The 12,413-nt window shown below is 40.0% G+C and overlaps 1 protein-coding gene across 1 annotated transcript; it reads left to right on the top strand.

The window, feature by feature from the left end:
* Positions 1-8,568: 8,568 nt before the first annotated feature.
* On the top strand, positions 8,569-11,978 carry LOC113357219. The gene is made up of 3 exons (XM_026600559.1): positions 8,569-8,818; positions 9,354-9,434; positions 11,068-11,978. The coding sequence occupies exons 1-3, from the start codon at positions 8,714-8,716 to the stop codon at positions 11,482-11,484; spliced, it is 603 nt and encodes a 200-aa protein (XP_026456344.1). The 5' UTR covers positions 8,569-8,713; the 3' UTR covers positions 11,485-11,978.
* Positions 11,979-12,413: the final 435 nt, after the last annotated feature.

Below are 12,413 nucleotides of genomic sequence, written 5' to 3'. Positions count from 1 at the left end.
GGGACCTAGTCCAGATTGAATACACGCTGTATCAAGCCGCTACAAACACTAGCCTACTCCAAGCTAACTTCGGACTGGACTATAGTTGAACCCCAATCAGTCTCCCACTAATTCAAGGTACTGTTGTACTCTTACGCCTCTGATCCCAGCAGGATACCGCGCACTTGATTCCCTTAGCTGATCCCACCCACAACCAAGAGTTGCTGCAACCCAAAATCGCAAACTTGATAATAAACAAATCTATCTCACACATAAAAGTCTACCAAAGGATAAATTTGTCTCCCACAGAAGAACCCTAGGTTTTTGTTCCGTCTTATGATATGAAATCAAGGTGAACAGGAACCAATTGATAATCCGGTCTTATATTCCCGAAGAACAGCCTAGATTAATCAATCACCTCACAACAGTCTTACTTGTATAAACAAGAGGACGTCGAGGAATCACAAACAGTGAGACGAAGATGTTTGTGACTTCTTTATCTTGCCTATCGGAGAACTCTCACGATCTCAAGCCAATCAATAAGATTGTACTCGTACGATAGAAGATGCAAGATCAGATCACACAACTACGATAAAAGTAGTATCGGTCTGGCTTCACAACCCCAATGAAGTCTTTAAGTCGTTAACCTGGTTTTAGAGAAGAAAACCAAAGATTAGAGGAGAATCGACTCTAGCGAGCGCACTAGTATCACACAGACGTGTGGGGATTAGTTTTGCCCAATGCTAGATGTCTCCTTTATATAGTCTTCAAATCAGGATTTTTCTTTAGTTACAAAGCAATCAATATTCACCGTTAGATGAAAACATGATTTAGATTCAAGCTAATATTTCTCAACCGTTAGATCGAAAACTTAGCTTGTCACACACACTTGAGATATACGTTTACTGGGTTTGTGAAAACCGTGCCCAAACGTGTACGTGTATGTTGGTTCAACATAGTAACCCAAAAGGTTAACCATATGAGCATTTCATATTAACCTTGTTCTTCTTCACAATAACTAGTTCAATTGACCCAAATGAACTAGTTAGAGAGTTTTTCAATTGCTATGAGATCTTATGTAACTACACAAGACACAATTGAAACAAAGATGATTCGATTCGATTGAATCGGCTCATGAACTTTATAGTCACTGTTTGCATACTGCATTCCTTAGTAATTTAAGTTTCATGTTTAGAGCACATCTTTAGATCATAACCACTCAAGTTCGCAAACAAGTTCGCGGACTTAAGACAACCGGCAGAGTTTTCCAAACTCAACAGAGAATCTCGGCAAGGAGACTTCCGCCAGTTCGCGGACTAGGTTAGCGGACTGAGTTCGCGGACTAAACAGGCAAACGAGTTTTTGGAAAATCCCAGCAGAAATTCTCGAAACAAGACCTTCCGTCAGTTCGCGGATTGAGTTCGCAGACTTGAAAAAGCCAATTCCTCCGGTTTCTCTCAATCAACAAAGTTCACAAACTTCGGATTAAGGAATAGGACTTGTGCACATATGTGTTACCACACAATGCTTATATCCATCATTGGTTATATTGACCTAAACTCTCATTTCAACCATTGAAACATTCTTAGAGGACGTTATATAGTTGTTACACTATTTCTCGTTGTGGATGGTGGATTTTCGGCAAAGGCTAAAATCGTAAACTCATAATTATACGAAGCTCTAATTCAGCAATCAGACGTGAGTATCGAGACACGGCTCTCTCATCGAATTCTCAACGGAGAGTACTTTCTCTCAGAGTACATGTAGATATGTAGTCTCACGACTGGACAACGGCATATCTCATGAATACGGAACACTTTCAGTAATTATTTATATATAGTATCACGAGATGGACGGCTCCTAGACAGCTTGCTCTGATAGTATAGAGCGATAACTTCTTCAGGAACAAACAACGAGTTTTCCCTGACTATATAAAGGATATGACTTACTGACAAGCTCATATCGGGATAATTAATGCTCCTAGACAGCTTGCACTGCTAGTATAGAGCCACAAAGTTAATTATTCCTAATTACAATTGTTCCTATTCCATGGTCGAATCCACGACTGGTCCCATGGAATGGCAATAAACAATTGTTCTGATTCTATGATCGAATCCACAACTTGATCTCATAGAATAGCAATAACTATATTATCTCATTACTCCGATTTCATGATCGAATCCACAACTGGTCTCATAAATGGTAATAGATAAATCTTAATTATTCCGATTCTATGGTCGAATCTACAATCCCATGGAATGGTAATGCTCACTTTATTATTCTGAATTCGTAGTCGAATCCTCATCTGATCCTATGAATTAATAATAAACATCTTATTGCTCAGTTTTGTGAATTATTCTCCACCTAATTCCACAATTAGTAATAAATAATCAACAACCGGGCGTCTGAGCTACCTCTAAGTAAGCCCCGATTCAAATGGTGAAGGTGTATTCAACGACGATACACTAATAGTCACCGCACGAACGAGTATTTCAAAAATACAACGAAACGATGAACTTATGCAAAATAGAGAAGAAAATAATAAATAATTAAAAATATTGACCAGGGTTCTGGGAGCACGGACACACGACCGACCGACCGTGTCATGGTCAATCCCATGCCAGTTTTATATTTTTAATGCATTTTTATTATTTTCCATGATTTGATGAAAATCCTCTCATTTTATCAAATCTCCTTCGTCTCGAGGAAACTCCCCGGTTTCATGGTACTTCCATAAATCCATAAAAAATAATATAAAATTAAGGAAAGGAGTGTGGGGCGTAATCATTGGCCAACCAACCATGCCTTGGTCCCAACCGGCCCCACACCCACGGTTCCTTATTATTTTTTTATTATTATTATTATTTCTCTAATTTCATGAAAAAACTCCTTGATTTCATGGTATTTTTTCACAAATCATCAAATAATAATAAAATAAAATAAATTATGAAAACTTGTGGGACCGGGCCTTGGCCGGCCGGCCATGCCCTAACCGGTCCCACACGCCCCTTTGTTTTATTATTTTATTATTAGTTTTCCTTGAATTCATCAAATTCCTTGATTTCATGGTATTTCTCTCAAATTAGGAAAAATTCCCTCAAATCATCAAAAATACCTAAAAAATATTATAAAATTAGGGAAACTTGTGGGACCGGGCCCTAGCCGGCCGGCCATGCCTTCCACGGTCCCACACGCCCTTGTTTTATTATTTTAATATCTTTTGCTTCCTTGAACTCATGAAAACTCCTTCAATTCATGGAAACTCCCAAAATTCATCAAATTTCTCAAAATTCATGAATTTTTCATAAAATCGTCAAAATATTATAAAATTAAGGAAAAGGCACCACGGGACAGTGGTCACGAACGGACGACCATGCCTTGAGCACGGCGGTCCCATGCCTCCTCATTCCTTATTTTATAATTATTTTTCATCATCTCATGGTTTTTTCCTCAGTTTCGTCGAAACCCTAATTTTGGCATATTTTCTTGAATGGATGCTCAATTGCACGCCAGAAAATATCAAAATTCTCAGGACTGAGACGCGGACGCCTTGGGGACACAAGCACGCTATCTTGACCGACCAAGATTGGCTCTTTGGCTCACGGAAGCCGGTCCCATCAATTTTCACAGTTTTGACATAATTTGCACAATTGCTCATATTAGGTCCAAAACTCTCCCAAACACTTTGGATTTTCATGAAGTGATCGTCAGGCGGTCACGGGACAACCCAGGGCCGGTTTCATGATTCCATGGTCGATCCCTCGCCTCGTCATAATTAATTAGGTTTTCTCACCTAAGGCTCAGACGAGCATTTTTGAATAAATGATTAAACCAGCATTTAATCATTCTTCCACCAAAAAATCGTCAACTCTTCAGGAGTTCTTCGTATTTGCTCACATGAGTATATGGAAACTACATGGTTGATCCACGGTCCCATGTAGTCGCTCCCTCCTTCGTCCCATGGTTGAAATTCTGACAACCATGAATTGATCATCAATTGATCAAATTAGGGTTTCTGAATCCAAGGATCATCATTACAGATTCCAACCTTAATAATTTTACGACAGCCTCATGGTCATTAATTTTATAATTATGCTCGGTTCAACGACCAATATTCTAATTAATATTTTTTGTACGCTGCCAATAATCCATCAGATGAGCAACACATGCTCAGAGGATCAAATATTCAACAATTCATCACATGAGCAGCACTTGATCAGATGAGGAATATTTGCTTAATATTGGTTCAACAATCAATATTCAACGATCCATCTAATGAGCAATACTTGCTCACTTCATCGTAAGAACTATACCTCTGTCTCATGACATGTTCAATTCATGAGTTTCAAAACATCATGTTCAACTCAACGACTACATGGACTCATCGTCCTATCAAACCACGAAGTCATCAATTGACTAACAAATCACGAGACGTCAATCGTGTCACTTGGGGGGATATCACTTAGGGTTTTGGTCTGGAGGTCTACGGCACGTGTGTTCAAACACACGATGGAACTTGAGCAAGTCGTGCAATCAGTTGAAGGAATTCACGAGGTAGTGGGTGGAAAATCGACCAAGTCTCCACACGTTGAGCAACTGGTTTCAAACACGATCTCCACTTCCCCACTCCTTGATTCCATCAACTGTCACACTTCATGGAATCATGGTGTCTACAATTCCATCAATATAAATAAGTCTCTGAATCATGATCGAGGCATCATCAGTATCATCAATCTCATGTCTCATCGACAACACGAGATCATCAACTCATCAATTGAGCAACTACTCTCAATTGAGCGATTTCAATCACTCAGAGCTTATCATATTCGTAATGCACACACCCACAATCTATGATTACCATTGATTCCACACATTTCTCAGCTTCCCTCCTACAGATCTACCCATCTCCCTCTTTGCGACAGAATTTACTCTGGAACGGTCATTGTCTTGATTTAGGCCGGAGTACTACAGATTGATCTCTCGAATCTAAAGCACCCCCTTTGCAGCGGTGCATCTGTGTGAGGTTTAACATTTCGCTCGGTTCGAGGAGTCTCCTCCGTACGGTCGTCTCCTCAACTCCTTAAAAACCAGCAAATCGTTTTGCCCCATCTAAAGATTGGCGACCACAGTGAGAGATTAATCTCTCAGTTGCAATCTAACAATTTCACAAGATGGTTGATTTCAGTCCAGGTTCAGTTACGAATCCTAACACAAACCGTGCTAGCACTAGCAACAACAACAATCAGAATATCCCGGAGAGAATTCCGACCTCCAACACTGATGGTGGGGACATTACTCCTCCACAAGCCGAAGGTCATCCACTGTCCGTACGACACCCTGAAGAATTCAGAGGAGATCCACCGCCTACCATTGCTGATCTTATCAAAGCGCAGGAGACTCTTGCAAAGAACCAGACTGACATGGCTGCTACACAGAAGGAGCTGTGTAATTATCTCAAAACTCTTACTGAAAAGATGTCAGAGAAGACTCAAGAGAAGGGAAAGGAGAAGGATAAATCCTCGGACGACGGTCCTGAAGTAATTCCAATCCATACAGTAGAAGACGGCGAAGTCCACAAAATTGCTGCAGACAACTCATCAGCGAAGAAATCACCGAATTTCATCACTCGCGAGGATCTGGAGCACCTCTTATAGAACCATGGAAAAGGCAAGGCATCGCATGACCATCGTCATCAACCTCCTTATCCTGCCGCTACACAGAGGATTCCACTCCCCAAAGGTTACGTTTCTCCAACTTTCACCTTGTATGATGGAACTGACAATGCTCGGGAACATGTCTCTCATTTTCTCGAAGCCTTGGGAGAACATGAACTAATCATGTCGTCCGTCTCAAGGAATTCTCAAAATCTCTGAAAGGCAGGGCATACACCTGGTATAACAGCATCACACTAGAGACCATCAACAATTGGGGAGAAATGGTTAACGCATTTTACAGGAAATACTTCTTCGTGTCAGAACAAGTCACCCTCTCCGACCTTGGAAGAATGTTTCAGAGGGTCAGTGAAAATCCCAATGATTATGTGAAAAGGTTCAGAGTCCAAGCCCTGGATTGTCATGACCCAAACGTCACGGAGCAACAACTGTTGGACTTGTGCATCAATGGTATGCTCCCGGTCTACAGGGCCTTGCTAGAAAACCTTCGATTCCAGACTTTCTCAGAGATTCACGAAGCTGCGAAGAGGTCGGCAACCACTACCCGCTCTTTTGGAAAGAGCAAAGTCAACAAAGACTGAAGATTCAAAAGACACTCGAGGAAGCAGGCATCTGATCAACAAGCAGTATAACCTGCAACCTTCAACAAATGCTGTCGCGGAAGGGAGTAAGCGAAAAGCAGAACCACAACACAAGCAGACTTCCTCCACCCCTTCAAAGACACACAAGAAGGAGAATTCGAAAATCCCTCCTCAGCATACGGAAGATCCAGAAGCACCTGATTTTCCCTGTTCAATGGAAGAAGTTAATGAACTACTCGATGCCTGGATTCAAGACGGCGCAATCAAATTGCCTTATGTCAAGAAGGAACCAACTGAAGAGGCCATGCAAAATCCTCGGTATTGTCGCTTCCATAGATACGTCATCCATCCCACGAGTCATTGCAAAATTTTGAAGCGCATATTCAAAGAAAAGGTCGAATCAGGAGAGCTCAACTTGGGGACTGAGGGGGTGCACAAAAAACCCCTCCCAGTCAGAACTTTTACCATCTCCGAACCTCCTGTCAAGGAAACGGTCCAATCTCTGATCGAACATGTCTGCGAGCTGTTGTATCTTTCGAAAGCTCAAAGGAAAGACATGTTTGCTGCACTGAACCACATCGTGTCCGGAAGACGTCCGCTGATCCAAGAGACTATCACCGGACCTTCAGCCACTGACACATAAATGTATGACTGGGGACTGCTCACCACAGTGTACATTAAAGGAAATGAGTTCAAGAGGGCGTTCATCGATGTTGGTACCGCCGTCAACATCATCCCTTTGAAAACTCTCAGAGATGCTGGTATTACTCGACGGGAAGCCACCCACGCTCCCATAGCAATCAGGGATCACGAAGGAATCTTCAGAAACACAGACGACTTCATCACTCTCAAAGTTACGGAAAGATCGATCTGCACTGAGGCCAAGTTTTTCATAATCCGGGAAGACCCTGAATACGACATGATCCTTGGGAGAACTTGGGTTCATGCTGAAAGGACGACGATGCCTTCAACACATCATGTCATCGACAAGGATTCCGAGACGGAAGACGAAGCAGAGGACGCACCACCATTTGAGCATCTGGAAGAAGTAACAGCTCTGATGGGGCTTACGCAAGAACTCGGAGAAAATCCGCACTCCTTTGTCAGAAGGTTTCGAGCTCAGGCAAGTCTTATTCCTCCTCTTGCTCCAATATTACAAATGTTCAAATATGCTACTATGGTCCAGGGACTTCTCCCCATGAATAATTTAGCAGTCATCAAAAGCTACGAGTGGGTAACTTCACCTCAGCAATATTACACTCAATGGTTGGGTTCAGAACTTCTTCAAATCGGTCACCCCATCGAGAGGTTTATTGCTGAAGACTTGGCTAAGCATGATCAACACTATGTTGGATACTCTCTTCCGCGCGAGTGTCCATACAGGCCACAATCGTGGAATTCCATCAAACAGGGAATTCCGAATCAGCGGAAGATATTCAAGGCACGATCGACCAAGCCCAACAAGTTTCATGAAGGGGACCTGGTTCTCAAAGCAGTTCAGCGCGGTCTTCATTCTACAAGGAACTCCAATTGGGAAGGACCTTTCATGGTCGCTGAGTCCGTGGCCGGAGGATACTACAAATTGACCAACACAGATGGCAGAACCCTACCAATAATTCACAAAAATTGGCTCAAGGCATTTATCTGAAATTATTGGATATTTAAGGTATTGGGTGTTTGAAGCACTCATGGAGTTAGGATTTAACATTTAGGATTTTCTTTCATTTGTATTTCAATTCCTCCAAAACATTTGCAATACTTGCAATCAGTATTTGAATTCAGCAATTTATCAAAATTCAGTTCATATTTCGTAAAAGAAAATCTCTATCAAATCTACAAGAAAATCCTTAACCATCAGTCAATCCAAAACCATCTAAATATCAAAACCCAAGTAACCATCAAAACTCCATGATCCTTCCTCCAACACATAACTATAGGAACCCCAATCATAAAATCTGAAAATAAACATATTCCTAGCATGCCTTCGAATCTGAAAATGATTATGTCCCCAAGCCAAAGCTGCTTCTTGTTCCACTATATTCGGACTCATTGGATGCTCACAGAATTTTTTTGACATCAAACTAACTACCCATTTCTGAATAGTTGGTTGAAGTTTAATACGGGGATAACCCTCTGAACTTGATCCTCACCATCTAAGTTTGCGTTTCTAATTCTATCTATAAGATCAGAGATCTCCCCTACGGTTTAATATGGGGATAACTGATAACCCTCCGAATTAATGACCATAATATCCTCAATCTATAGGGTAGTACGACTACGGTAATGGCAACACGTGCAGGTCTCGTGAGCGGTGCATATATATAAAGCTGCAATTCCCAAATTCTCACATCTGTTGGTCAATCATTGTTCATAGTTTTACGTTTCAGACTGAGAAAGAGAAGAAGAAGAAGAACAGAGTTAAATTATTTAAAAAATTAAATTAAATCGGATGCAAGTCGATTAGACGAAGTGGATCGAACCATGTATACGAGTTTCTGTAACGCTGCTAATTCTTTATCTCAACTCTATACACAAGCCATGAATCAACAGAAACTTTCTTTCCAAGCTGGTGAACGCCATGCTCAGGTATTATTTGTATCTTAATTTCCAATAATTTTTAAGTTAGGGTTTCAAATTTGATATTTTTTGGGGTCTTTGTTTTGCTTTTACTAAATTATATCAATAAAAATTACTGTTTGTTTTGATTAGGGTTTGAGTTTCGATTATCTAGCAGCAGTAGTATGAATTAGGTTATTTAAGTTTTGTATGGTATGGATTTGGTGGGAAAAGACCTAAATGGTACTCGTACCAGTATTATACTTAGTTTGCTTCTTGTTGAACACCTCACATTTGATTTTTTTTTTTTTATGAAAATCAGGGGCAACACAATATTGAACAATCTGCGTCCAATACGTTGGCCTAGCACCCGAAATACTCTAGCCTCTAGATATTTAGAAATTTCTAGGTTTTTTATTTTTGAAGAGTTAATAGCGGTTGGTAAATGGCAACCCTGTGGGAGGAAACCTATCCGACTACATGTTGACTTTACATATTTTGTTCATTTTCTTTTAAACTTTTTATGCTTTAGTTGGTTCCGCCCTGATATATTTGATTCTTGTAGGAGAAACTTTATCAGTGGATTGTACGACAACAAGAGGAAGGATCAAGAGTGATGACTCCTGATATACTCAACTATCTTCAGGTATTTTCTCTTGCTCAGTTGTTCATTCTTTTTCACCATAAGGGTGTTTAATAGTTTTCACCTACGAAAGTAATCATAGAATTGTCTTTCTATTATGCAATTGGTGGACATATTTTAATTATAAATAATCCTTAGTCTTCATTTGATATTTTGTAGAGTACTATATTGTTATACTGTAACTTGATTTAGGTGTGTTTTATGAACTTATGGGATTCATCTATCCTACTGTCCCTTTGAGAAAGAAGGATGGGTTCGTTTACGATTCCTAAGTTCCTTAGCTGCTTATGGATAAACTAGATGTTGTATGTCATCCGGAAATGAAAAGATGCATCTCGTACCAAGTTAATGACACATATCTTTGCTTTACTAAAGAGTAGTTGCAGGATAGGCGTCTCATTAGTTCTCACCACCTTCTGTTGGCGAGAACACAGAACTAGTTTAAATGTGACGATATACATATCTATTGCATTCAATGTTAAAATAAACCGTGAAGGCGACACGAGGTGTTTTTGCTAGAAAAATTAACAACAAACATGGCTCTTTCGGAACATGTAATCACCAAGTTATTAATTAATCTTACTCGGACAAACTAATCTACTGCCCCTAATAACAAACAGACCAGTCGTATTTTCTTCTCTACATACGTGCAATAGCCTTTATTTTGTTTAACCTTCTCTTTACACTTGAAATTTGCACATCATTTCATGTATATTTTGGCCTTGATTCGAAAGAAACATGTAAAGCTTTTATGGGGAAGATCTTTATTCTCCAAATATGAGTCGAGTTACAGTTTATAGATTTATTAAGCCGAAAAGGTGCAAGCATCAAACTCTAGCCCATGAATGCGGAAAGTACCATGATGTCAAATTTGATCGAGGCACACTATTAAATGCCCTTTTAAGCTGTGATTGCATTAGTTATCTGTTTTTCTAGCTGAAGACGTAAATTGGCCTTTGGGCATGGTTAAAAAAACATTCGAGGCATGCCTCGAGGCACATTTTTTTTTTGGGCCTTAATTTTTTTTTTTTTTGAATCAGTACTTATGCCTTTTGGCCCTACAAATTATCTAAATTGCTGCTTAAGGCGTTTTGACTCCATTCAAGCATCATATTTTGGTAGCCATTATATTACACATACTTGCTTGGGAAAAGTGCTTGAGATGTCAACTGATTCATGTCGCCAAATGCCGAAAGATACATATTCTGCGAACTTGAGTTGGATTACAGGTTTTTTCTGGTAAACTGAATGGCTGATGTGTCGTTTGACTCTAGATAGCAAATGCGGCCAAGTAAGTCCAACTGATAGAAGGACATGCTAAATATATGATATTTAACCACTGGTAGATAAACGGTGTTAAATGTTTCCATTTGAACCCACATCATGTCCTAGGTTTTACAAGTTGTAGTTGCTTCTCGGATCTTAGCTTCTAAACTAAGATTTTCATTTTCTTTGCTTGATGGTGTATGCTTTAAGTCTGAATCAGAGTCCACGTTGAGTGTTCCATGTTTAAGTTGTAAATTTTTGTGGCTGCTTGTCTGGTTTAATGCATTTATTCTCCTAGGTCTCTACGAAACTGATACTGCAATTGCCAGATGACCCTGATTGGAAAAACTTTTAATTTGTCTTTGTGCAGAATGAGCTCGATTACGGTGCCGAGGAGCCCCACCCAATGTCTCCTAGATTGCTAACCCAACAGCATTATCAACACCCTCCAACAAACATCAGTATGAACTCATCCGGCCATGTCTCCTCTGGTTCATGTGTACCAGGTGGCGGTCCTCGACTGGCAAATTCTGATAATCAAGTTAAGAACTCAGTCTTCTCTAATGCTTTATCCAGTCCTGTTCGTCGAAACCTTCAGCATTATCAGTTATCTGAAGGAGCTTTTCATCCTAACAATTTGGGTATGCCAGCTAGTGGAAATCTAAACAGGAACAATAACGAGAACATATTTATTCATCACCAGAGCAGGGTTTCAAATTCCCCTGCTTTCAATGACTCAACAATGGACATGCATTCAGACAGCCCTGATCATAACCCTGTTTACTAATTGTGTGATTAGTTCTGGTAAAATTAGTTCTTTGAGACAGGGAAATAAACTGTCGCTATGCAACCGTAACACTCTCAAGTGAGGAAGAAATCGCTGGGGGATAACCGCATTATGTCACCTGTGAACAATGGTGTTGCCTTCTCGTGGAGTATAAGGCAATGCAGTCAAATGCCTAAGGAGACCCAGTTCATTCGTTTTGCTTTTGTTCCTGTTCTATTATTTTTAGTTTTGGGTGTTTTCAATGTATAAATGCAAAGCTTTGGTTCTGTTGAATGGATCCTGAGTAGCTGTTGGTTGTGTGTCTAGTTAATTTACAGATCCATATTAAAGCTGATGTTTGATGTTTAGTTTGAAAGTTGAAGAAAAGTTAGGTTTATAACATTATACTTGTAGGCCCTGTTTGCAGTGCAAGTGTGAGTGGTCCTATACATTGCATTCGAGTTTGCTAAATATTTTGCTACAAATTATTAGAAATGAACTTTAATTTTTCTTGCTGAAATTATTAAAAGGACAAGTTATTTATGAATGTGCTTTATAAGGGAGTGTTCATTGTTTTAAGCATACCAAAAGAGAGTAGTATTTTTCTACAGGGTCCACCACTCTAAAAATCCCTGAATGGAGAAAGGAGAAATAGGAAAAGAGAATCACATGAAATCTATAAAGATAATACCTCCCCCTCCTGTTTGAGAATCACATGAAGTCTATAAAGGTAATTATGAGGCAATTCGTCATCTGCTCTAAAATAATGATTCAACGGGGAGGGGAGGGGGGGTGTTCTGTAAATGTGCATGCCAAGCAACACAGAGGCCTCCCTGCCAATGCCAATAGGGAAATTGCCAGAGCCTGTATCCTTTTTTGCTGGATCAAAAATAGTTAGTTTATTGATGAGCAAAAGAGATCTGCTATGCTTCAAAAAGAAAGCAAAAAAA

The sequence above is a fragment of the Papaver somniferum genome, chromosome 3 (assembly GCF_003573695.1).
Source record: "Papaver somniferum cultivar HN1 chromosome 3, ASM357369v1, whole genome shotgun sequence".
Taxonomy (NCBI): Eukaryota; Viridiplantae; Streptophyta; class Magnoliopsida; order Ranunculales; family Papaveraceae; genus Papaver; species Papaver somniferum.
This window is presented reverse-complemented; position numbering and strand designations above follow the sequence as displayed.